This window comes from Panicum virgatum, chromosome 3N, assembly GCF_016808335.1.
Source record: "Panicum virgatum strain AP13 chromosome 3N, P.virgatum_v5, whole genome shotgun sequence".
Taxonomy (NCBI): domain Eukaryota; kingdom Viridiplantae; phylum Streptophyta; class Magnoliopsida; order Poales; family Poaceae; genus Panicum; species Panicum virgatum.
Window position 1 is genome coordinate 67699529 of NC_053147.1, and position 27069 is coordinate 67726597.

The 27069-nt window shown below is 44.7% G+C and overlaps 1 protein-coding gene and 1 long non-coding RNA gene across 2 annotated transcripts; both read right to left on the minus strand.

Annotated features, from left to right (window-relative positions):
- Nucleotides 1–966: 966 nt before the first annotated feature.
- Nucleotides 967–2469, minus strand: LOC120663913. Its single transcript, XR_005670648.1, has 3 exons — nucleotides 1526–2469; nucleotides 1136–1417; nucleotides 967–1038 (listed from the first exon to the last, which is right to left on the minus strand). It is a non-coding gene; the product is annotated as an uncharacterized LOC120663913 (long non-coding RNA).
- Nucleotides 2470–23368: 20899 nt separating this feature from the next.
- LOC120668060 (wall-associated receptor kinase 2-like) lies at nucleotides 23369–26581 on the minus strand. The gene is made up of 3 exons (XM_039948011.1): nucleotides 25582–26581; nucleotides 25091–25234; nucleotides 23369–24962 (listed from the first exon to the last, which is right to left on the minus strand). The coding sequence occupies exons 1-3, from the start codon at nucleotides 26579–26581 to the stop codon at nucleotides 23593–23595; spliced, it is 2514 nt and encodes an 837-aa protein (XP_039803945.1). The 3' UTR covers nucleotides 23369–23592.
- Nucleotides 26582–27069: the final 488 nt, after the last annotated feature.

The window sequence follows — 27069 nt, forward strand, 5'->3', positions numbered from 1 at the left end:
AATTTTAAAAAAATCATACAGTATTTGTACTGTCATAATACGCATTATCATCGTGTTACGGGGCTCAAATGGAATTAATATCACGAAGAAACGGTGTGATTAGAGATATAGGGGGAGTTGGAACTCACCCTATATGTGGGGGGAGTTTCAACTCCCCCCGTATATAAGGGGAGCTGTGGGGGGAGCCGTTGGAGCGCTCGCTCCCCCCCCCCCCAAAGCCCCCCCTACGTAGGGTGGGGGCCGTTATACGGTGTGCCCTTGGAGCAAGCCTAACATCCATCCAGTTTAACATTGTTCCTCGAGAACAGAAATGACAGCAAGTACATCTAAATCACATTAGGCCCTGGGTTCCTGCAGTAGAACTCTCCCTTTGGCAAGATCACCTGATTCAAGATGAAGGAGCAGAGCTTCTCACGAATGGCTTGCAGATCATCAATGCTGAGGGCATTGGTCATCACTTCGAACTCCTGATTTGGAAGAACAAAAAAAATTCAGCAAGGAGAAATCCCAAAACTAAAATTCATTTGTAAGGCATGCAAGAAAGAGCCATCACATGTGTCTTAAATTGGGAGTTATATCTCTAGATCAGTTTTCATACTTAGTAATTCCATTGCTTTGACCATGTGATGGATGACATTGAACCCACATGCATTGCCAGTAGGTTGCTGGTGGCGCTGCAAAAAAAATAATAGAACAAAAATAGTAAAAGGGAAGAAACTACACACAAATTCATGATAGAACATATGAAGGGCATGAATAAAAGAAAAGTGCATTCTGGAATTAATTCCCAGTTATTACTAATCCAGAATCAACTGTATTTCTCACTCATAACATGATAACCAGTCTAATCTTATTATACTGCAGGCCATAGGAATTGAAATGATAAGCTTCCAGCTAATTAACATGCATCTAGGTGAAAACTGATATTATGCGTTATGGCAATCTTTCACAGGAATTTACCATACTGGGAACTTTGTGACATGTTGCAAGCTCGTGCTGGTGTCTATCTTCTTCATTGTGCAGTATGAAAGAAAAGCCCTACATCAACACAGTCACACAGCCATGGACCATCTTTAGCTAGTTCATGAAATATGAAATATTTTGAGAATTAGTAGAAGGTCATGAAAGAACTCACTCATCAAGGGCCTGTTTCAATACACTGTGATCACATGCCTTGGATCTTTGAGAATCAAAGTACAGTGCCTTTCTCCACTTTGGAATGATAACCACTAAAATCCAGTGGCCAACTGTGTTATGAGCAAACATGATAAGTTTCTTCCTAGCCATTTTTTGCATAGCCTTTGTCATATAATCCACCACATAAGATCTATCTTGATTCATGGTACTCAAGGACATCATCTGTGGATCAAGGAAGCCCACGGGCACAGACTTTGCCTTTATTTCCTTGATCATGCACCTAGTTAAGAATTAAAATAGCATCAAGACAACAAATGAACTAAATAAAGCGCATTTATGAAGCTATATCCAACAAATGATTAGTGAGGAGATCATTAGAGGAACTTACAGTGTGAAGCTGCGGAGTAAAGACACATCCAACGCATCGAGATTGAAGAGGTCATATAAGTCATTGAAATACAAAAGGTAACACTCCTCTTCAGCTTCTCGCAGAAAATGCACACGCTTGTATGAGGCCACTATATATTTCATTTTTTCTGCACAACATTGCATGTAGTAATTATGGAGTGAAGTGGTTGCAGGTCCAGCATTCTCAAGTTCAGCAGCTATCAACAATGTTCGTCCATAGCTGTATTTTGGGTTCTCCTAAGTCCATGTTGACGCAACACCTTTCTTCTTAGGCTGCTTCCTACCGGCAGCCTCCTTATACCTTTTAATGGCCTCCTGCTTTTTTGAACCCTTTTGTGTCCCACTGTTGGCAGCTCCAATCTTGTCTGCGCTAGCTGCAACTTTTTCAACACTCTTGGGTGCACTCTTGGGTGCAGCAGTGATGGTAGCATTGGGTGCATCATTGGGTGCAGCAGCGGTGTTTGTAACACTCTTGGCTGCAGTGGTGATTTGAGCACTCTTGGCTGCAGCAGTGATTGGAGCACTCTTGGTAGCACTCTTGGTAGCACCAACAGATTCAGATTCCTTTGTAGGGAGCTTGGATGCATCTGATGCACTCTTTGTGATTGCCTTGGCCACAGTTTGTGAAGAAACTTGCTTTGACCTAACAACAATATCAATCCTCGGCCACTGTATCCTTTGCAAGACAGCCTCTCCAAGTTTTGAGATCTCATTTCGGAGGGAATGGAAGCACAATATCAGGCCACTCAGCTACAAGCTCCACTTTGACCACTGCACATTCTAGTTGAATGGGAACTGTATGTAGCTCAAATTGCCTTGGATAAATTGTACCCCATGCAACCTCTGCTCGGTGACCACCAACACTGTGAATGAGGGCAGATGGTGTGGGCTCACTCAAGCCACTTATAGTATCATGATCCTCATCCGGACCCATCCGCATTGGATCTACATCTTCATCTTCAATGTATAATAAGGGACCATCATTTTGCCCTTTAGCTGCCTCCGAGACGGACGCACAACTGCTCCTCCGGCCAGGTGCAGGGATTGTGTTCCTAGAGAGTGGCACAATCTGCAATACCTGTTTTGCAAGCATTGATAAGATGTCCTGGGTCACCTCAGCTCTTAGTTCGTCCTTTATTGTCTGCAAGTCTGCTGAGCTGATTTTTCTTCTCTTCCTGTACATACCCAAGTGCCCAGGCCATGCTTCCTTCCAGCCATTGTAGCTGGAGACACCCCACACACGGCCGGGTTGCTTGGGGCCCAAGCATTGAGTTAGCACATCATTCTCCCTGGTCCAAGTGACACCGGAAGATTCAGCATGTGCTTGCTTTTCTTGGATTTCTTTTGACAGCCTCTCAGTGTCCTCTGTCTTCCACTTAATATGAGTAGCACCTTCTGATATCACCAGCTTACTCCTTGCTCGCAGCCAACTCCTTGTCCGGCCTTCACGGAATTCTTCATATGGATTGGCAATCCCTAGAGAAGCCAACTTCCTGTCCTCTTCATCCCATTGTGCTTGAATCCCTTCATAACCGGATGGACCTATGCAGTGCTCATGCTTGTACTCTTCTCGAAGCAGGTTGTATCTTTCACTCTCTATTACGGCTTCTTCAGATTCACACATTTGTACAAACTCTTTCCAATCTTCCGGTTCGATATAGGGAGTGCTTCCCAAATGGAGTCAGTCCTTTCTTGATATAATTTATCTTAAGCTTGCTTTTGTGGGTTCTCCATACCTTGGTTGTTGTCTTCATGACCTGCTGTAGCGAAAATGGCCTCTCATGCCATATTTCAATATAATATTTTGTTGATTGATATAGACAACACAACACTTGGACTAATATGATTGTTAAGATGACCATTCTCAAGCTTTTAGGTTCAAGTGATGACAAAGAGAAGATAGGCGTAGCTAGGCCCGAGAGTGCTTAGCACTTGTTTAGGCTTAGCTCTTGAGAGAGCAAGCTTGAGAGAAGTCTTGCTGCGGCAAGCAATCATTATATTCATTGTGTGACCCTCCGACTTGGTGTGGAGCAGCAATGACACTTTGTGCGGGGAAGGAGACCCGTCTTGGTGAGAAGCTCCAAATAGTGAAGACGGTGCCGTTGGTGACACTTTGAGAGAGGCAGTGGCGGTGGCCTTGTCTTGGTGACTTGGCGCCACTTAGCCTTTGCTTGCCGGAAGCCTTGGTGGCGAACGCAAGACGGTGATCAAGCGAAGAGACTTGGCATCACACTTGTTCTTGTTGGACAAGTGTCCGTGGACGTAGGGAGGGACTTGGTGTCCTAACCGAATCACGTTAAATCGTGTGTCTTGGTGTCTTCACGGGAGTTTGCATATTCTCTCCCTTAGCTCTTTACTTACCGTATGACGTTTCCGCATTTACTCTATCTTGAATGCCTTTACTTTCCTAGTTAGTTTGATTAGGATTGGCTATAGGTTGCAAGTCTTTTAGGGGTAAGTAGAGAGTAGCATAGATAAACCTTAGTCATAACTAGCATGTGTAGGACGTGTTAGGTTTATCTCATACAAATAGATTGAGCCCTAGGATAGAAAGCGATTAGCGACCCTATTCACCCCCTCCCCCTCTAGGGTTGGTCACCCCGGTGATCCTTACACCTGCCTAAACCCAAATTGCTTCATCTCTGGCGGGAACTCCAAGAAAGGCTGCACATATGTATCGAACAATGACCACTTTTGTTGGACACTTAGGGATTTGAATCCTGGCATAACTAGAGATAGCTTATGTCTTGCAATGAGACCAGCTAGTGCCCGTAACCTCAACTTCTGCCTCCTTTCTGTTGGCAGCCCCCTCGATCAATCTCAGTTACTATAATCATGTCCTTTGGCCATTTTGTTGATGTCCTAGGTGTCTTCTGTCGAGCCTCAGTCCCGCCATCCTGCAGGAACTCTTCTTCATTGGAGCAGTCATCACCAGCTTCTTCCTCTGATTCAGAACTGTCTTCACCAGAATATGTCCATTCATCGGATGAGGCCTATTAATTAACATTATGGAAATGAGCAGACAAGCAACATAAGAAACTCCAGTAATATTGCTATGTGATCTTACCATTTTGACAGGTTTGCAGGTTTGGCCTTCAATGCAAAAGTTGTTCGAATCTTTGAAGCTCAAGCACCAGAAATGAGCAGATAAGTACAAATTACCTAGAAAAGGTACTATCAATCACAAAAACTAAACCCTAGAAAAGGTAATAAAAAATGGTAGGTGCTAAGCTTGCATGCATCAAGGTGGTCACCACATCAGGAATTACAGGGTATACACCACAATACCACAAGCCGCTCTGTTGGTTTTTTGCTGGCCCCAAATAAAGACTTATGCAGCCTAGCACTCACCACATAACTAAAGAAGAACAACTATGCTTAGCTAACCAAAGTAGGTTCAATAGTGATTGTTGACATACCTGCCCAATCAGTGAGTAGACCAAATGTTGCTTACCCAAATAGTAGTATAAAATTGATATCATGATAACTGAATAATAGTATACCAACTATGCTCTAGTTTCAATTTGACAATCATGCAAACTGATAGCAGAATAAAGATTATGGCAGCAAAAAATATAAAATGGTAGGTGCTAAGCTTGCGTGCATCGAGGGGGCCACCACACCGGGAATTATAGGGTATACACCACAATACCACAAGCCGCTCCGTTGGTTTTTTGTCGGCCCCAAATAAAGACTTACGCAGCCTAGCACCCACCACATATGTCTAGCTAACTTAGGTTAAATCATCAACAATTAAATAGCAAAATTGTGGTAGTTACTGCATCTAAAGGGAAGAACATGAAGAAACACAACTATCTACTCAAACATCAAATAAATTGTCCAATGTGTAAATAGCAAAACAGTTACTAGTCAAGAACAAGAAGAAACACAACTTTCTTATGCCAATTAAATACTACAAGCATCTAAACACAACTGGAAGTTACTACATCTAAAGGGAAGATATCTAGATCCAGATACATATACACTACAAGCATATAAACCATGACCACTGTATAAATTGTACCAACTAATTCAAATCTGTAAATATAAATTGTAGCAACTAATCAAAGCACTACGAGACAGGGGGATGAAGGTAACTGACTCGTATGGTGCGCGGACGAGCGAGGCTACTCCAACTCCGTGCGGACAAGCGAGACAGGGGGATGGGGTCACCGAGTCCTGGCCGCGGGGCTGGAAGGAGCGAGGGAGGTCGGGTCGCCGTCTTCGGGGTCGCCGGGTCGCTGTCGTCGTGCCAGGGGTCGCCGGGTCGCCGTCATCATGCCAGGAGCCGCTTGGGGGCTCCTCCTCGGTGTGCATGAGGAGACGGGGTGTCGGCGGGACCAGGCCCTTCACAGGCCGGGTCGTCGCCTTCGCTGGAGGAGGAGCGGACGAGCAAGGGTCACCGTCGGGGAGCGGCGGGGGAGGGGGGGAGCGCCGCGAACCCTAGGGGCGGGGAGCGGCGGGGGGAGGAGCGCCGCGAACCCTAAGGGAATGGAGGAATGGGGAGTGGCAGGGATTGGTGGTCCTTTTGGGCCTAATCTCTCACTAGCCCAAAAAAAACACCTGCCCAAGGAAAACGCAAAAAACTTGCGCGAGCCAGAGTCGAACTCGCGACCTCGCTCTGGCCCCCAAGATGCCCGTACCATTGCACTACTATAGAACTTCAGTACTGAAGCCATATGTTTTTGTCGGTATATTTAAACTATATGTTATTTAGGTGGTGCAAAAAAAACTTGCGCGAGCCGGAGTCGAACTCGCGACCACGCTCTGGCCAACAGGCGCCCATACCATTGCACTACTCTAGAATTTCAGTGATGAAGCCATGTTTTTCTGTACATATTATCAGAACATATGTTTTGGGTGGTGCAAAAAAAACCAAAAATGGGGCAACACCAACAGCCCCCAAGACTCGAACTACGGCCATTATATCGAAAGCGCATAGCCCATACCATTGCATCAGTTAAGGAAGTTCGATTTGGATGGATCTATCTATTTACTTAAAGAAACCGTGTCCCCTTCCCCTCGCCAGGTCCGCCCCTTCCCCTTCCCACCCCTTCCCCTTCCCCATCTACATAAAGAAATGCCGGCCCAGCCCTTCCCACCCATTCCCCTTCCTCGCCCCTTCCCCTTACTACCCCTTCCCACCCCTTCGCCGGCGACAGACCCGCCCCTTCCCACCTTCCTCGATGGCAATGGCGTCCCTACACCAGAACTACGCGCGATTGCAGACGCACGGCAAGGACGGGAGGTTCGTCTCCATGGGTGGCGCACCGCGGCGTCGAAACGCCCGCCACACTCCACCCTCGTCCCCAACAGGCTGCGGCGGCGCTACTCCAACATTGCGCCGCAACGCCCACCTCGCCGCACGCTCATCCTTCCCAACAAGCGGCGGCGACGCTGCCAAGAAGACGGCGGTGGGGACGGTGCCCCTCCTCCTCTCCAAGAAGAAGGCCGGCGGCGCTTCCCCCTCCTCCACGAGCGGCGGTGCCGGCGCCAAGCAGCTCAAGATGAAGGCCGGCGGCACTTCCCCCTCCTCGACAGCCGGCGGCGCTTCCATTCTCCCCTACCTGCAGGGTTCGAGGTTGCGGCCCTACTGCGCCAAGCGGTAGAAGCTGGAGGCCCGCGGCGCCATCTTCTCCCCTACCAGCCGCGCTTCACCATCATCGACCTGCCAGCAGCCCCTGAGCAGGAGGAGGTGGAGACGAAGCCCGACATGACCTGCCTGCAGCCCCTGAACAAGAAGGAGAGGAGGGCGAACAAGAGGAAGGAGGTAAATCCTACATGCTTACTTAGTATGACTAGATTATAATGCTTACTCAGTAGAGAAATTTAGGGATTTAGCCAGTACAGCACTTGAATTAGGCAGTAGTGAATATATTATAATGCTTACTCAGTAGAGAAATATAGGGATTTAACCAGTAGAGCACTTGAATTAGGCTGGGTTTCTTTGAACTCAGAAGGGCGCAGAGTACTTCAGTCCTTGCTGGTTTCATGAATAGTGATCTGCTATTAGTTAAATAGTGATTAGACTATATTCTGATTCCTGCACATGGTGTGTTATCAAAGCCTTTTATGTTTTGTTGCTTCGTGCTATTCAAAAATATTAGAGTTCGGAAAAGCTGCTTTCATGAGTAGCATCAAGGATCCTTCATGCCATTCATTCAGTCTCCAATAAGCATTATTCAGTATCATTTTACAGTTCAGTTCAGAAAAGCCAATGGAGTTTATATATGTTATCAGTCTAATCAGTCTAAGGCTTTATATTCTAAGCTTTATACATGTCATTCATTCAGTCTAATCAGTCAAGGATCCTCCAATAAGCATTATATATATATGTCATCAGTCTAAGGCTTTATATTCTAAGCTTTATATATGTTAAGCTTTATATATGTTTAGACATAAGAATTCTAAGCTTTGATGAATTTTCATATATATGTCATCATTCTATGTGTTATGCATAGATGAATTTTCATGCTTAGATGCCTTGCTGTTAAAAGCTGAAATTGTCACAGTCAATTCTAGAGTAGCTGATTAGCTGATATTTAAGTTGCTTTTTTGTAATCTTGCAGATCCCAATTGACAGGATGAGCTTCTGGGAACTGCACAACAACCTGGCAGCATCACAGCAGTGAGAGGAGGAACTTGAAGAAGAGCTTGCCAAAGAGATGAAAAAGAATAAGGCACTTAAGCTTGCACTTGAGCGTGCAGCCGCCTTGGCAGCACCAAGAATTTAGGGAGTGCACTTGAAGCTTTTGGTTTTGGGGGAAGGAGGTTGATAGCTGACAGGGCACACAAATTTTGTCCATGTTCTGTGTGCCCACTTAGTTATGTATATATTTGTCATCAATGAACTTATGTATCTGTGTGGATCTTGTGGATCTGAACCTATGGATCTACTACCTTGGCTGAATGAACATATGTTCTGAACCTATGTGTTATGTGTATATATATGTGTGATGTGTTATATGTATGGATCTGCCTTAGCTTTCTGAATGTTTTCATATGAATGAATGAAGTTATCTGAATGTTTATATATGTGTGATGTGTTATATGTGTTCCTCAACACCTTAGCTTTCTGAATGTTTTCATGACTGAAAGATGTTATTTACTTGATGTTTAGCTCAACACCATAGGAGACGCGGGTCAACAAAACCGCGTCTCCTATGTCTGAATTACAGAATTTACTCTGAATCTATCTATGCATCTTATGTGATCTTCAAATCACTATAACATATATTCCACAAATAATTGAGACATGTTCACACATACATCATATTGTTTATACATAAATTATCTTACATATAATTAATTTATTCATAAATTATTTTACAAATTTCATATCAACCTATACATATCTTACAAATTTCAGACCTACACATATCTTACAAATTTCAGACCTACACATATCTTACAAATTTCACAAATACATGCATCATACTCTTTCAGCTTGATGTTTTTGCCTTGTTTTGCGTCCTAGGGACCCCTCTAACATTGTAGCCGCTTCGCAAGTAAGGAGTTGTCTAGCTTTCCAGGATCACAGGGAGGTTGCAAGAACCAAATGGAGGTACTTCATCAAATTGATTGTACTCCTCCTCATCTACAACATTTTCGACACCCACTACCCATCTTTTTCTCGGGAGCACCACATGTTGTTTCTTGTTTCTCGTGTCGGGCACATAAAAGACTTGGGAAACTTGATCCGCAAGAACAAATGGTTCTTCCTTGTACCCAACATTCTCCAGGTCGACCGTTGTGAAACCATACGGGTCTTTCATGACACCCTTTGCACCCTTAACCCAGCAGCACCTAAAACTGGCACTTTAAAGGCCAAATAATTAAGCTCCCATATATCCTCTATCTATCCATAGTATGATGTCTTCTCTTCCTCATTGTCAACGGCCTCTATACGCACACCGCTATTTTGGTATGTGCTTTTCTTGTCTTGGGTGGTGGTATAGAATGTGTAACCATTTATATCATAGCATGTGTCTGACTTTTGTATTCGGTCTCTGAACCAAATATTGAATCCTTTCATATGTGCCCTCGCTAGCCAAGCTTCGCTCCTGTCTGGATACTATCTTCGCAGCTGCACTTTATGCTCGTCAATGTATGGGGACACCTCCGTTGTGTGTTGCAACACAAGAAAATGCGCTTGTCGGAATGCATCCACATCTGGGTTGAGTGTCTTCTCCCCAAGTATACCCATCCCTGCTAACCTTCCCTCGTGACGAGCCTTCGATATGCCTATCGGATTTGTAGGGTCAATGAAATCTAGGCACCAGTCAACCACCTCCTCATCAGAGTACCCTTGAACCATGCTACCCTCGGGATGAACCCGACTCTTTGTTTACTTGTTCAGAGTGCTCATGAATCTCTCATATGGATACATATGATGTAGGAACACCGGTCCAAGATATCTTATCTCCGTAATCAGGTGGGCCATGAGATGCACTGATGGGGTCAAAGAATGATGGTGGGAAGTATGCTTCAAGGAGAACAATTGTCTCGAATAGTCTCTTCTCTAGCTCATCAAGTGACTCCTCATCAATCACCTTCTGAGATATTGCATTGAAAAAGAAACACAAGCTCATGATAGTCATCTGTACTTTTTCCGGCAGTATGTTCCTGATACCAACAGCAAGCATTGAGGTTAGCATGATATCACAGTCATGAGCTTTCATGGGAAGAAATTTCTGCTCCTTCGCGTGAACAAGTTTTCGGATGTTTGATGAATAGCCAGAAGGAACTTTCACGCTACGAAGAAAATCACACAATTCCTTCTTCTCTTTGGTGGTTAAAGCTGTGGCAGATGCTGGAAGCTTGGTACTCGTGTCGTCACGACGAAGCTCAGGTCTTATGCCCAACTCTTCTAGATCTTTTCGAGCATTTTCATGGTCTTTGGTTTTATGCTTGTCGTTCATGAGTGTACCAAGTAAGCTACCACAAACATTTTTTTTTCACATGCATGGCGTCGATACTGTGGCGGACGGCTAAGTATTTCCAGTAAGGTAGCTCCCAAAGAATCAACTTCTTTTTCCACCTTTCCTTCGGCTCATCTTTTTTTTTCCTTGCACTTTCGCTTTCCAAGGGAGGTGGGGAGATTCTTTCCATTCTTCCCATGGGCGGCGGGGAGATCCTTGACCTGGTTGTACACATGTTCACCATTGAAATGCCTTGGAGCATCTCATGTCTCCCTTGTGCCGTCAAATTGGCGTTTCATGTTTCTATAAGCATGGGACTTGGGCAGAAAACGCCAATGACGCACATACACCCATTTCCTTGAATTGTTCAACCAAATTGTCTCCGTGTCATCTAGGCAATGAGCACAATCCTTTTCCCCTTTACATTGTCCGGACACGGAACAGCCACCCGGTAGATCAGTAATCGTGCAAAACAACAAGCCATGTAGTGTGAAGGGTTGCCTCTTGTACCCGTCGTAAGCATCAATACCATCATTCCAGAGTGTTTTGAGATCATCCACAAGAGGTCTTAGATACACATCAATGTCAATGCCTGGCTGATGTGGACCTGAGATGAGAATCGACATCATCATGTATTTCCTCTTGTTACACAGCCAAGGCGGAAGATTGTAGATCGATAACAACACCGGCCAAACACTATGCGAGCTACTCATCTGACCAAACGGATTCATCCCATCCGTGCTTAGTGCAAACCGAAGACTCCTCGGGTCATTTGAAAACTTTTTATACTTCCAATCAATAAGGTGCCACTGTGTTGAATCCGCCGGGTGGCGTATATAATTATCTATCTTGTGACCTTCCATGTGCCAACACATGAGCTTTGCATCCTTGCTTGATGCAAACAAACGCCTCAGATGAGGTATTAATGGAAAATACCATGCCACCTTCTGAGGAGCTCTGTGCACCCTTTTCTCATCACCCCCATCATTCTGTCGTTTGTATCGAGGGGCACCACACTCTGGGCACTCAGTGAGATCTGCATGCTCACCACGGAACAGGATGCAATCATTCTTACAAGCATGGATTTTTTCTACTTCCATCCCCAAAGGGCAAATAGTCTGCTTCGCCTCATAAGTGGTCATGGGTATCTCATTCTCCTCCGGCAGCAAGTCCCTTAGCAAATCTAACAATGCCTTGAAGCCACGATCAGTCTAGTGATGGGTGGCCTTTAGCTGTAGAAGCTTAAGTGATGTGAAGAGTTTTGTCCACTTTTCCTTGCAGGCTGGATATAGTGGGGTCTTCATATCTTTCACCATCTTTTCAAGTTTCTCAAACCCCCCAAGAGTGTACCCATCATACGACATTACATCACGCACCATCTCCTCCATTTTGTCAGCTATGTTAGCATAATTGTCACCAATATCAGTAAGCTCTTCCTCACTCATATCAAGTCCTGCAGTCTGATCACCCTCTACTACATCATCCTGGTAGGTTGGACTGTCAGGGAGCCTTCCATCACCATCCTGGCAAGCGGTTTGCTGACTGACAGAGATTCTTCACCCATACGACCGTCCTGCAGGTCCCGATCATTAACACCCTCCTCTCCATGTTCGTTCCAACACAAGTAGTCATCCATGAATCCCCGAATGATCAGATGAGCATGCACATGCATCGAACTTGCAAACTTTCTCACGTTCTCACAGTCAATACATGGACAACAAATGGCAGACAAGTGCCGGTTTAACTTGACTGCCTCTACTGCAGCAATGAATGACTTCACACCACTTAAATACTCTTCACAAGTACAATTGTCAAGATACATCCACCTCCGGTCCCCCATCTACATTGTTAAGCAAGAAAATTATCAATGTCCAAGCAAAATGAATACAGTTAGGTCATGACTACAATATTGAAATACTTAAAACTAAACATAAACACATGCTACAACATGAATAAATGGGCATAAAATTGGGCTCAATGATAAGAAAAGCCTCACCTTTGGCCTCCAGAGCACCTTTGCACACACGAGATTGATGAACCACTAGTCCACAAGGATGGTTCTTGAATTAAGTGTCATCATCATCTCTCTGCACACACACAAACGAATTAAATTAAGCCACCATACACAAAAGGGATGCATTGTCAAGTATCGTAGAGCTGTAGCAAGCAGAAAAACTCACTTCTTGAAAACCCCTGGCGAGTACCAAGCGAGATGGCGCGAGACATGGCCGGGCGCGGGCCGACGGTGTGGTGCTTCTTCAAGCGGCGCGCGGTGGCGCTTGCCGGGGACGACGACGACCGCGTATGGTGGTCTGCAGTGGCCCAGGACGAGCCCGATCAGCTCGCGATGGCCGGGCGCGCGGGCAGGGATGCCGCTGGCGGCGTGGTGCTTCTTCAAGCGGCGGTGGCGCTTGCCGGGGACGACGACGGCCGCGTATGGTGGCTTGCAGTGGCCCAGCACGTACGTGGCGCTTGCCGATCAGCTCGCCACCCACAGCCCCGGCGGGAGGAGGAGGCGCACGTACGTGTGCGCGTGCGGCACGTATGGCGGGGCGCAGGCCGTGGAATTGTGTGCGGTGGCCGGCCGGCACAACGCGCAGCAACCTCGAGGACGCGTACGGGCCCTCGAGGGGAGGCGCTAGGCTCTGCTGCCGGCCGGCCGGCCAGCGAGCAGCGGCGTACATGAGAGCAGGCAGGGGCGCGACAAAAGCAGAAGGTTGTCTGAATGTCTGAAGAAAGCTATAGGAGACGTGTAAAGATAAGCAAGAGTCTCCTTTGAACAAATTTGTAGGAGACGCGGATAAGCAAGAGATAGATACATAGTAAAAATTATATATCTAGATTCACCAAAACGACGTACAATCTGGAAAGGAGGGAGTAGGGTATATTGGAAGGGGCATGCGTTGCTTTAATTATCACTAGTTAGCACTTGGTTCAAAATTACTAACAATTAACCTGGGGGAAGATCAGGTGATACAGTGCTGATCAGTGATACTACTGTCTAGTCAAGATGCATGCAGCTACTGGAGCTAACTTGTGATATGATCAGCTAGCTACAAATAAAATAAAGTAAGGAAAACCTAGACAGTACGAACGGTCATTAGGATCTCAGTCCTTTTGACGTCCGATAGATGCTTCAAGTTGTGGAACCATGCACGTACAGCATGGTTGTAACCAAATGTAGATCATAAATCCTTTGTTTCTTTGCACTGCCACATACTCTAGCAGGCATGTGGAATGTGGGGGGTTTGGCAAGATGCATCCATAGCTTAGACTACACGGGGCAGCCACGAGACCTCCATATGGCCAAGATGCACATGCCTAGCTATGGCTCCTAGTTGGGGGCCTTCTGATAATAATGTTCGTAGTCTCCAGAAACATATGGCCACCGGCTACCGGATACCCAACGACCTAAACAGACTTCACTGTACACAACACCAATAATAGTGTGTGCAGGCATGGGCCAAATTAAACCAATTGAAGCTACGTACCATGCATGGTTATTATTAATTCAGGACTATACTACGTGCATTGGTGATTTTTTTTGGATAACTTTGGGACCTGAATTATTGAACCACAACACTGCTGTAATCAATTTATATATACCTATTTCTAAAGCAACTCAGGTGTCCATCTAAATTTTTGATTTGGTCCATCCTTTGTTATTGACATGTGGGCCTTACTCTGTCCCATACGGTTGTCGAACCAGCCCCCATCCACGATTCGATCACATATATCCCTACAAATTAATATACAACTCCCACTACTAGAAAACGGGGCATCGGTCCTGGCCAAAGGTACCATCTGCTGTTGCAGCCGGTACCGATGGTACCCATCGGTACCGGCTGCAACAGCAGCTGGTACCTTTGGCCATCGACCGACCTTGTGGAGGGCAATTGGCACCGGGTGGTGGTTCCAACCGGTTCCAATGCGTCACCATAGGAACCGGTCTGAACCACCACCCGGTACCAAATGAAGACTGCGCTAATGGCACCGGTTTATAGGAATAACCGGTTCCTATGGTAATGAAACGTGGCAGCTGCCAGGAGCTCGGGCCTAAGGCACCGGTTGGTGCCTTGACCCGGTGCTATTGAATTAATTTTAGCACCGGGTCATTGAAATCAACCGGTGCCTTTGGCCCGAGCCTATAAATACCCCAGCCCCTCCCCCTCTTAAGCTGCCGTGAACTCACTGTTCATGGCAGCTGAGTGGGGTGAGGGGAGGCGAATTTTTGCTTTTTTTGAAAAAAAAAATGTTAGTTATTTTTCTTTATAACTTAGCAATTAATTTTTAGAAACAGTTATTACTTGATTTAGTTTATATATGTGATAATTATTTTTATTTGTAGCATCTTATTGTAGTTATATACGTTATTAATTTATTTGATATTTGAATACTATCAAATTATTGTATTTATATGTTTTTTCAATTTATTTGATAAGTGAATAGTATTTATTTATTATAGTTATATGCATTATCAATTATATAAATATATTGTTATAAATTGGTAGTATGAATGAACTATTTGTACAGTACAATGATGTATATAAATGTATTGTGGACCCAGATGAGTCGGCAATGGATGTACATGGCCGACCGGCGTTCAAAGGAGTTCATGGATGGCGTGCATGAATTCATAGAAGCGGCCGAGAAACACAAGTATGGCGGTTTCGTTCGTTGTCCATGCAAATTTTGTAAGAATGAGAAGGGTTACTCATCATCAAGAACCATCCATAGTCACTTGTTCAATAGTGGTTTCATGCCGAACTACTATGTTTGGACCAAGCATGGCGAAAGAGGAATTGTGCTGGATAATAATATAGAAGAAGAGGACAGGATTCCTGACTTTGCAGCCAATTATAATTCCTTTTTCAATGACACTGCAATGGGTGAGCCTGAAGAAGATACTGAAGGATACGTTGTAGAAGATGATCTTGGTCAGATGCTGCACGAAGCTGAGGAAGGTTGCGAAACAGAAAAGGAATTGAGAGATCTGAAGCGTATGTTGGAGGACTACAGAACATTGTTGTACCCTGATTGCAAACAAGACCAAAAGAAGTTGGGTACCACATTGTAATTATTGCAATGGAAGGCATCAAATGGTTTGTCTGACAAGGGATTCGAGGACGTGGTCAATGGAGGCCCGAACTGAATGTTAACATGGATTATCCGGTATGTTCATTCATAAAGATTTGTCTAGTTAAGTATATAATCCCAAATTGTTCTATAAATTGAGTAATTTATTTGTTTCTCCTTAAGTGTGCGAGACAACAACAAGGAACTGATTGGTGCGGGTACTACGTATGCGACTACTTGCACATCATGACTCCATGCGGGAAGGCTACTGATAAAGAAACGAGAGTACGTCCAAACCGTTCACTAGTATATTTTCATAATTGTACTAACGCACATGATGTTAATCCTTTTTTCCTAAATGATAGATGTCTTAAATGGGGATGAATGTTACTTTACTGATCGGATCAACACCGTGTGCGAGCAGCTCGCCGGATTCATTTTGAACGAGATCTTGGATCCTAGAGGCGAGTTCTACCACGACGGTCACATCTATAAAGGACTTCCGTCGACCTCCTGAGGGGACTAGTAGTTGGACTGCTAACATGACTTGTACATTTGTAAATATTTTTAAACATTATGCCTTTATGTTTGTAAATTTCTAAATATATTAGTTCATCTAATTAGCTTAATTATATGCTCGCATTTCACTTTTAGTTAGTTTCAAATATTCTCTGAAAACGAACACGAACGACCAATGAACATATAATATTGTAGAGCTTGAGTGCGTTTAGCAATTATAAAAGAATAAACAGTAATAAATATAACAAACAAAACTGGATTTGGGAAAAAAAAGGGAAAAGGTCATTGGTACCGGTTGGAAATACCAACCGGTACCAAAGGGGCTGCCACCTTACGTCAGTGTGGCTGCCTCTTTGGTACCGGCTGGTCTTTCCAACCGGTACCAATGGAAGCCTAAGGCACCGGTTGAAAAACCCGGTGTCTTAAGGTGAGGCCATTGGTCGCGGTTGCGGGGCACCGGTTGGGAAACCGGTGCCTTTAGCCCTTCTCAGCCGGTGCCCAAGGCCCGTTTTCTAGTAGTGTCCCTCCTCTCTCTCTCTAGTAATGATGTGATAACTAATCAATACTAGAGTAAATTTCAAAAGAAATATACTATGATTGGAAAATCTGTGACAATAATACACTTTCAGGAATTTGTCTCGCAACACAACACACTACTACACTTGTTTAGACATTTTTTTTCATCATAACATTGCGATATGAAAAATTAATACCACAAAAGCATGAAGCATTTCTATTATTGTTGCTTATCTTAAAAAAATTGTTCAAATCACAAAATAATAATAGCACAGTCATCACGGTAATAGATGTGTGTAGTTCTGTGATGAAGCGGCAAGTGAGGTTAGTTTCGTGAAACCAGTTCTAAAATGTGTAATTCTGCAATATTAGCTTTTTCCAAATGTAGTATGAATAATTTGTAAAAATTTACTCTATACCTGCCTATATCTGACAATCCTCGTACCTAATGAATAGTAAATTAGAAATTTGATCATCTGAGAACCGCATAAGTTATCACAACTTTATTAATTATCCATCTTAGCTCCATTACCTAAAGCACTTAATCAAATAATCAACTTAAAAAGGAGTCAGACAACACGGAAAGTTCTGGCCGAAATGTCGACTATATATTGTTTACCAAGCCTATTCTAATCAGGATGTCTAATCTTCTCTCCCTATATGTCAAGGGAACCTTCAAAAAGGATCGTTGTCAACCAAATGGACATGCTGTTGAGTAATGAGTCCACCTCCATGATGATATATAGTTAGTTGCAAAGAAATATAGACATACCACTCATGCAGCTACTATATATACATGGTCATATACACCCATCACTAGAAAAGTAGAAAGATTAGTGTCCCACTGGGCACTATATCCCCTATCTAGGATAAGATTAACAATCTTTTAATCAACCTTAACAGGCCACCTCACTCCAAACTGACCTGTAATCTTAGTGGGTGGCATTGACCATGCATGCGCATGTCAACCTTGTTAAGGTGAACGAAAAAGAGTTGACGGATCAAACAAAGCAGCGAGACATTTTTAAGGAAGCAATGGCACATCTATACTTGTTCTGCTCCACTGCATTTCCAATAAGCAAGGACCAAATCTAAAGGGCCCGGCCGGCTACAAATGAACAGCTGCCACACTGCGTGAATCTTGGTACCATATAGCTAGATCAATATAAATAGCTGCATTATATTAAAAGGCTAATCTTACAGCTATGAACAAAAAATAAATGAACTTTTAATAAAGCATGTGGGACACTAACGAAAAGAAAAGGACGATATGTTAGAATGAAAAGGACTGTATATGCACCTAGCTGTGTATCCTCAAGAGTAACATTTTGCATTGCTCAAAAGGAAAAAGGAAAAGAAAAAAAGGTAACAAGAGCAATGAAAAAAGAAGTAGCACGCAGCTGCACGCTCTGCTCAGATGTGTGTATGCGTATGCAGTGATGCCATCACGCAGAGAGGAGAATTAACTAGTACTATCGATCGCTTGTTAACTTTGTTTATTGTGTAAAGCAAGATCATCTCACATACCAGAATCAGCATGTACAAGGAGCACTAAGTGGCCTGATAAACTACTAATAAGGCCAGCATCCACCACACTATGAACAACCCGGCCGTTGCCTTTTACAAGAACAGTGCGAAAATGCATGGGCTAGCACCCACCAGTCCCAACCACACACGCGTCACAGGCGGCTAAGTGACACGTAGCATGCTGATGCAGAAGGATGTGCGAGTCCCAACAGCGCAGCGCTTTTGCATAGGAGTTAGTAGTGAAAGAAGATGACAGCAAAGGAAAAAAAAAACAGAGAGAGAGAGAGAGAGAGAGAGAGAGAGAGAGAGAGAGAGAGAGAGAGAGAGAGAGAGATCAGCTTGAATCGAGTAACTCTGTTCTTGTCGCCAATGGCCACGATCGAATTCCTAGTTATCTGTTGTCCACGGCAGTCAGTACAGTCAAGAACAAAAGCAAGAGCTGCACACTACCACTACACTGCTACGCCTACGTACTAGGCTTGCCCAGCCTCTCGTTTGTTTCATCGATCTCTTGTTAAATCTTATCATGGATCCTTGGTGATCCTGCTGCTGCCCGTGCGTGTGCAGCTTCTGTCCAAGCAAATAAAAACGTCATGCTCGAATTGGTTAGTATATATGTATATATACAAGCATGTGGCCAAGAACATGTATAGTACTCTGACTTACATGTGGAGCGAGGATGATCGATCGATTGCATGGCTTGTTCTACGCGAAAATGCGGCCTTCAATTCATGAGGTACCATGCATGTGCGGGTGACACATATAGTAGCTTAGGCAATTTAATTTCTACATGTCTGAAGAAGCTTCTTTTGCTATGCATGCCTTGTCTTCTCAAGTGTTGGCAGCCACCAGTTTGAAGCTGAAACTGCTTTCTCCAGGCACACCGGATGGCAGGAACCAAGGCTCTGATTCTTTAGTGCCTAGATGTAGCTGGTCAGCTATACTACTATACGACTTCTCGATCCATCCATCGATCTTATGTAATATAGTAGTAAAACATGCATGTGCATGTGCAACACAAACTAGCAGGAATAATGCATGTAGTGCAATGATGGATGTTTATATGCAACAGAAACCCTATCCATCTCCGTCCATGGATCTCTAGCATCCTGTTGGAAGCAATACCAGCCATGAGAACCAAGGCATTGTTTTTGTTTAATTTGTGTGTGTGGGTTCATTCATTTGTTTTTGGTCTGCATGCTCTCACATTCCCAGGGATTGTTAGACTGTTATTAGGTCAGTTCAGACTTCTAGTGTGCTAGTGTTGTGTGTGTGAGCTAGCGGCCGGCCGGCACATGGATGCTACACCATGCGGCAGGCAGGATCCCTTTTTTCATGGACCTAACATAGATCGCATGCCATCACATGAGCTAGTAGATTGAGAGCTGAGAGATTGCAAATGTTCCTTGAGCTGAATGCATGGCTAGCTGTGCTGTGGTATCTGATGTGAATATGTGATGGGCATATAGGCCCTAATAATAATCTAGGTTATCATGTTCTGCATTTGTTGAACGTGAAGCTGGAATGAGTGTGACATTTGACTGTGTTGTAAGTTATAACTGAGTGGCATGTACCGATGTACGCAGACAACAAGGGGGGAGGGGGGGGGCACCGCACCAGGCCACAACGACGAAAACAGCAACACAGTCAATCAAGTTAGGTACGGTGGGCTGAGCATTGGGCTTGGAAGGCCCAATCGATCGGCATATATGTTTACAGCCCGGCCCATTTGTTCTTTCAGCCCATTGTTGAGTGTTGACGCTCATTGTTATTTCAGGAGTGCGAGGAGACCCATTGTTGGCTGGCTCTCAACCGCCGCCGTCCTCAGCTCGCCGCTCTCACTTTACCGCCTGCCTACGACGGCTTGCGGATCGGCTTGTCGCCGGCGCCCCTCCTCTGCGCCACAGTTGGTTCGCCGCGCCGGCTAGCTCCCGGCCCCAGTTCCACTTGGTCAGCCCCTGCGGCATTCAAGGTACTCCAATCCTTTCCTTTTCTCCCTGCCTGATGCCTGTGGCAAGTCCCAAGTCCAAGGGCAGCTCTGATGCATTGATCTCCCTCTATTGATCTGTTGATAAGCTGAATCTTTTGTGCTGGATGTGCTGACTGAACCAAATTGATATGTGCTGGAATTCGCGAGCAAGGCCGCTGGCCTCCTTATTCACTCTAGTTAGTGGAAGAGTGTGCAACATAGGGATTGGTATCAGTCACACATTTAGGAATCAAAGTAAAAAGGTATACTTCTGTGTATCTTACTATACCCGCTTCTTTTTTAGATGTGCGCAGTGCGAAAATGAAGACAATTTATAGACCCTCTCAACCGAAGGATAAGTTGTACTTTGTTTTTTTTGTATGCCAGTCTCGTCGTGTTTAGCAAAGAATGTTTTTCCAGTTCTTGTTTTTTCAGCAGTTGGATACTTATGCTGGCTGTGCGGGCAGCAAACTGGGCACGGCAACCATCTGGCCATGACCCCGTCCTGACTCGCACGAATATAGTTGCCTCCACCGAATGAACAATATGGCCAATTTCTAACTCCAAAGTGCTAAGCTTGCTGCCGTAATCATTTTTAATGAGTTTTGACTGAAGTGATGTAAAGTTGATGCATGTGAGGTACTGCTAGAAAGCTCAAACATTCATCCTCAGCATGGGTAATGCCGCCCTTAACTTTCAGATAAACCTCAAAGGTCACATGAACAGGATCTACCAATACAACAGCACGCGTAGGACCTGTCAGCTTCAAATATGGAACCCATATATTTGCATGCAGCACCATCAAATAGATACCAAGTAAACTTGAATCATGAGGTTACCAGCATAACAAACAATACACAACATTACAAAATCAACATTCAAATACACGAAGTGCGCAAAAGAAAAGATGCCATAAAATTATTAGTTTGATGATGCACTTATTGACAAACAAAAAGCAGCACATTTATACCCACCCGCATCTATGATCAATATATATTTCAAGATTCGTGCCAATAATTAAGTGGTTGCTGACATGGACGTATTTTGCATCCATACCAAAGTCTAATTACTTTTTTTTCGAGTGAAAGAGAGCTTTATTTACTAGTTAGAAGGATTATAATCATTGTTGACAAGATCAACTACGCACGCAGGCGCACGACCCAGCCAAACCGCGGTATGCATTGTTCTTCTTGCTAGATGAGCTAACTCATGAACAACTAGGTTACACTCTCTTCTCACTTTGGCAACACGCCAATCGGGTAACATGCTTGCCTGATCCTTCACCTCCTTCACAGTGAAGCTGATCATGGAGCGGTATTCCTTATCTTGCATGGCTTGAATTACTCCTGTGCAATATGATTCCACAATGACCGGCTCTTGAGTCCACCGTGTAGCTAGCCGAAAACCCTCTAGACAAGCTCGGGCCTCCGCTTCAGCTGCATCCTGGCACCTGAAGAGAGCACATGCCAGGCCGAGAGGGTAATCTGTCCTCCTCTATCCCGGGCAATGACTCCAACTCCTGCTTCACTGGATTGCTGGACAAAGGAGCCATCGACGTTGAATTTAACCCACCCTGGAGGGGGCGGCTCCCACACGGACTTCTGTTCTTGCACCGGCTCCTCTGCTATGGACTTCTTCCTCTTGTCGAACGGCCAATAGGGAGCTTTCCCTTTTCCCTTGATCCCTGCTTCACCCGGTAGAATCCCGGCCAACGTAGCCTGCATGGAACAAAGGGGAACACCGCCTAAAGACTCCAGAATACCGAAAAGGGTTTTACATGACAGAACATGCACAGTAACAAATGCAAAACACTAAGCTTTAGGAGATGAAAAGCTTTGTTATTGTGCATGTTCTGTCATGTAAAACACTAAGTACAGTAACAAATGCAAGAGATAGATACTATCAGGAGGCATACATGTATGCCTCCTAATAGTATCTATCTCTTGCTGGATGCAAAGAACCAGGTGATCTTCATCTAAACAGAACAAAAATTCATCTGAGGGAGGAACATGCCTTCACGGTACTGTCCTCAGTGCTTGTAGGAGGGGTCATGGAGGAGAGGATCGTGGAATCAAGACAAGACTGGAAGGAGGTGGGGGTGTGCAGTGCGGTAGTTGAAGCGGTTGGTGCTCATTTCACTTTATTTAATTATTCACTAATTATTTGAAAAAATCTGGATCAAAGTCTGAGTAAAAAGTTCAGGAGAGCAGTTTCTGTGCGCGCATAGGCATGTGCCCACCGAGATGCTTAGCCATACGATAGGATGATAGCGGTGGAGATTGATTTGGAGAGGCTAATAAAAGTTAACGGAGTTGGACAAAAATCACATTTTGGCAGGGTATGGACATAAGGTATGGCACAGTAACTAGTGCTTGTTGAAAAAGACACTAAGAAAGAATGAAAGATGCAGCTGACTCACCTAGTAATCTGGATCTTGTTCTTGTGCAAGGACGTTCAGCTGCTAGATTTGTGGTTCAGTTTTTTAATACTTTATCATCTAATTCCCAGTTGCATCTGACAAGAGCAGCAATCAGCTCCTCTTGTTGTCAGATTGATTCATGTTCAAATTCTAAATTGACGAATCACTTTGGATGGACCTATTCATGTCAGAAATCGATCAACGGCTAGCTTTTCACATACTTTGTCTGTAACTTATCAAAAAAAAACTTCATTGGTACATACTTTATAGAAAAAATGCTATTAGTCACCCCGGTCATAACCTGTCTTAATGTGGAACTATTTTTTTTCATAAAATTCCAAAGAGCACCAGAGTTAGGATCACCTCTTGTGGCTATTTTCATGATAAAAAAAATCAAGAAATCATTCAAGTCCAAACCTATTTCCACATCTTTCTATCAGTTTATTTCAGATCAGATTTTTCATCGGGCTGCAAGCAATTTACTGACGCTAGAAAACATTCAGTTTCCACACTACTTTCTGAAAAATACTATAAAGCATTCATGCTTTCATCTTAGAAGTCATTTTTTTTCTAGAAATAAGGCTAGAAATCATTCAGGTTCCATGTGTGCACCAAGAGTTTAGACTTAGATTGTGTCAGACTTGATTTTTAAGTCTAGATTGGATAAAAAAATCATTCTAGAAATCAATGTTGCCGGTACTTATTTTTCTAGTCAAATGCTATAAAACAATTTGGATAGAACCTATCTCCTGGACAATTGCTAGAAATAAATTTGGACAGAAGCTATTCCGCTAATAGAAGTGAAACCACAATAGCTTTATATAGGAATGAATGAGAGAAAAGAAATAAGAAATATGTAAACCTGAATGGAGAAAGTAATGCAACATGAAGAAGAAGACAACAGAAGATAGGTACCCTGACAAATGGAGGCTAACACCGTCAAGTGGGGGGCACCTGCCCATATGCGCACATGGTATTTTCCGGAAGTTCAGTAGTGCTAATGGAAGCGCAGCCAGTGCTCGCAGGAAGCACCACTAGCTTGATTGCTTCTCTGCTCATGATGCAAAAGATCTTGATGAGCCATCTGGGATGTGTGAGGTTCACCACGAAGACCACATCCCCTGCCCATGCATTAGAACCTCCCTACGGCCTCCCTGGTGAGATATAAGCACTCTAGCATCTCTAGCATCGGCGAGCCGATGCGAGTGCAAGTTGTTTGGTGATGGAGCAGAATAGGGAGGGGCAGCCCCTGCGTGGCCTGATAATTTTGTTGCCATTATGTTACCAATCGGTTTGCCACCTGTGCGTCGTCGCAACCCTTGACTCATAGTATCCAAGTTTGTCACACCAATAGATACATCATGCAATTGGTAGTTCTCTTCAGATTCATCATCGGACATGTCACTCGAGATATACACTTTTGCCTCATAGATACCTTCAAGCGCCATCTCCACATGTCTCATCGTTGGCCGCTCTGCACTTACAAACTTCACACATATTGCTGCCAAAAGAGCAATGTCAATAACTTCTCCACCTCCCTCCCTGGATACTTGTGGATCTAGTATGTCAGCTAAGTTTCTCTCCGATAAAAGAGTTCCAAAATGGTTTACGAGATCATAACCCTCTGGGGATCTGTAAGAAACTGGTTTCTTTCGAGTAAGCAGCTCTATAAGAACAACACCAAAACTATAGACATCGCTTTTCTCAGTGAGGTGTCTTGTGATATTGTACATAGGGTCCAAGTATCCATATGTTCCTTGAACCGCTGTATCCACACCTGTTTGATCAATTGGAACATATCTTGAAGCACCAAAATCTGACAACTTCACCGTCAAATTATCATCAAGAAGAATGTTAGGAGAGTTGATATCTCTATGGATTACTGGCATTGAAGCAAAAGAGTGGAGATATGCGAGAGCCCTAGCAGTTTCAACTGCGATTCTCAATCTATCCTTCCAAGATAATGACAATGGAGCCTCAACATGAAGATGATTGTGGAGGGTGCCATTGGAAATAAACTCGTAAACAAGCAAAGGAACTTCTGTTTCTAGGCAACATCCAAGAAGCTTCACAATGTTTCTATGGTTCATCTGAGAAAGGATAGCAACCTCATTTATGAAATCATTGATTTCTCTTTGTATCACAATCTTGGACTTTTTAATGGCCACAACATGTAGACTTGACAAAATTCCCTTGTATACTATACCATGTCCTCCACCACCAAGCTCACGAGATTTATCAAAGTTGTTAGTGGCTTTCTCTAGCTCTTCCAAAGTAACAATCATTCTTTCAGCTATATCTGTCCTGTGGCATACCAATTGTTGTAGTAGCTGCCCACGATTTTGCTTAAAGAATCTTTCCCTTTGGATCCTCTTCCTTCGTTCCTTGAGTTTACGGATTAAAAATATGGTTCCTAGGACTACAAAGAGAAGCGCAGCTCCAATTCCGGCTCCTAGAGCAAGGATGAGGCCTGGGTACGTGTATATAGATAGAAAAATGTCAATTATTGGAAAATTACATAAGAAAAAAACAATTTGAAGCAGGATACGGCTGAATAGTTTCCTGCATACTGCAGCAAACTATTCGCATAATAGTTACCTGTACGTGATGCATGCGGTTTTACGCACCCATTTGGAATATGTGGATCCCCGCTGCTTCCTTGCGGGCATTCGCATAAATACTTTCCAGGCATATTCGTGCAAGTGCCATAGCATTTACCCGGAAGCTTGCACTCATCAATATCTAACAAGAAACAAAATTAAAGTAGAAAGTTTTATATATTCACAGACCGACTACGAACTCTTTTTTTTTGTTCCAAATTGCAGTTCATCACTTGTCTTTTTAGGAAAAATATGAACACCTATAGTACAAAATAAATATAAATGTACTACTAAAATTTATATATTTATTCATGGTTGATTGAAAGAAACTGATTCGATGTCGTAAGTAGTGTTATGCCTAGCTTTTTCTAATAAATTAAAGTTGGTCGAAGTTTAACTGCTTAATTCAAAAGACTTAAAATTGACCCATACTAGTAATAATTCACAGAGAGAGAGAGAGAGAGAGAGAGAGAGAAAAGATGTGCATGCCTTGGCATCCGTGAGGGATGTAAGGGTTCCCTTGATAGCCGTCCCAGCAGCTGCAGGTGTAACCGGTGGTCTTTTCGTACAGTTGGTCCAGGTATCTGCAGGTGCTGTAGTTGCTGTGGCATGAGGTGCTGCCCACGTCCGTGGGGCACGTCGCGTTCCCCTCGCGTGGGTCGGACTTGAAGGGCAGCACGTCGGAGACGATCGCCCATGCCAGGATCGCCGGGATCCCGGACGACGGCTTGTTGGAATAGTTGTACGGTTGCTGGAACCAGCCTTCCTCGGAGATGAACACCGAACTGGGCATGTTCACGTCTCCGTTGAGAGACAGCAGCAGCACGTTGTACGCCGCCCGGCCGATGGGGACCGGCACCTGGCAGCAGCCGAGTCCGGAGCACCTCTGGCACCGGCGGCTCTGCTTCTTCGCCGGCGCCTGGCACTCCTTGTCGAGGTCGAGCCCCGCGCCGCAGATCGACCCGCAGGTGTTGATGACCTGGTCGCCGTTGTACGGATGGGTTACCATCAGCTCCGCCGAGAGCTGGCAGCCCAGGACGACGAGCTCGTTGTCCTCCTTCGACAGGACGAACGGCCCATTGTGGAGGCCCCACCCCCGGCCGCCCCATGTGCCGGTCATGTACCCGTCCCGGAGGTACTCGAGGATGGGTATGCTGGGGCCGACGACGCGCACGGTGGAGTTTTCGAGCGAGATGCCCACGACCTGGAGGGTGCCGTCGCCGAGGAAGAGGCGCGGCGGCGTGTGGCTCGTGTCGCAGGTGAGGTTGTACCCCCCTGGCAGGGAGCACCCGGCGGTGATGCCGAACGGGTACGGCACGATCACGTCCCCGCAGATGGTCGTGCAGTTCCCGTACAGCCCAACCGGCGGGCCCTGCTGGCCAACCGCCGCCGAGAGCTGCTGCGGCTGCGATGCCACCAGCGCCGCCGCGGCGAGCATCAGCAGAAGCTTCCATGTCACGGTGATCGTCGCTCTGGGGAGCTCACGCATGGTTCAAACAGTTTGGCCTACGGTTACGGGCATGCTGCTGCTAGCTACATTCCAGCAGCTTATTACTTTGTTGGCTAGCCGCTAGCTTCCAACCACCAACCGACGCGGACGGGCAAACCGATGGTATTTGCGGCGGCGATCAGGACGACGAACATCATTCGATTCCTTAGCATGATATGATGCTGCCGTACGTCCGACGACGAGCAACACCGAAGTTTGTTTGATTACTTCTTTGTTAGATTGAGGGTATTCTCGGTTCTTCAGCTGGATGGCCGTTTGCATACGCCATCGTGGATGCTTCGCTAATCTCAATTGGCTGTACGTAGATCCAAGAACGTTCCGTATAGTGTTTACCAGAAACCAGGAGCAATGCCTCGCATACTTCTGGTTGTGTTGGCTGTTTGTGAACGCTTTGTTTTTTTTTTAACGAATAAGAGTCTATGAGCATGTTTTTATTGATATAGTAGAAAAAATAATTATATCCCTAG

Bases quoted from the DNA above. Each gene is read 5' to 3' on its own strand.
- LOC120668060 (XM_039948011.1), bottom strand. From the start codon at position 26,581: ATGCGTGAGCTCCCCAGAGCGACGATCACCGTGACATGGAAGCTTCTG. The intron at 25,235-25,581 runs GCATGCACATCT...GTTTCTTGTTAG, and splicing joins CATCCCTCACGGATGCCAAG to ATATTGATGAGTGCAAGCTT. The intron at 24,963-25,090 runs GTAACTATTATG...ACACGTACCCAG, and splicing joins ACCGCATGCATCACGTACAG to GCCTCATCCTTGCTCTAGGA.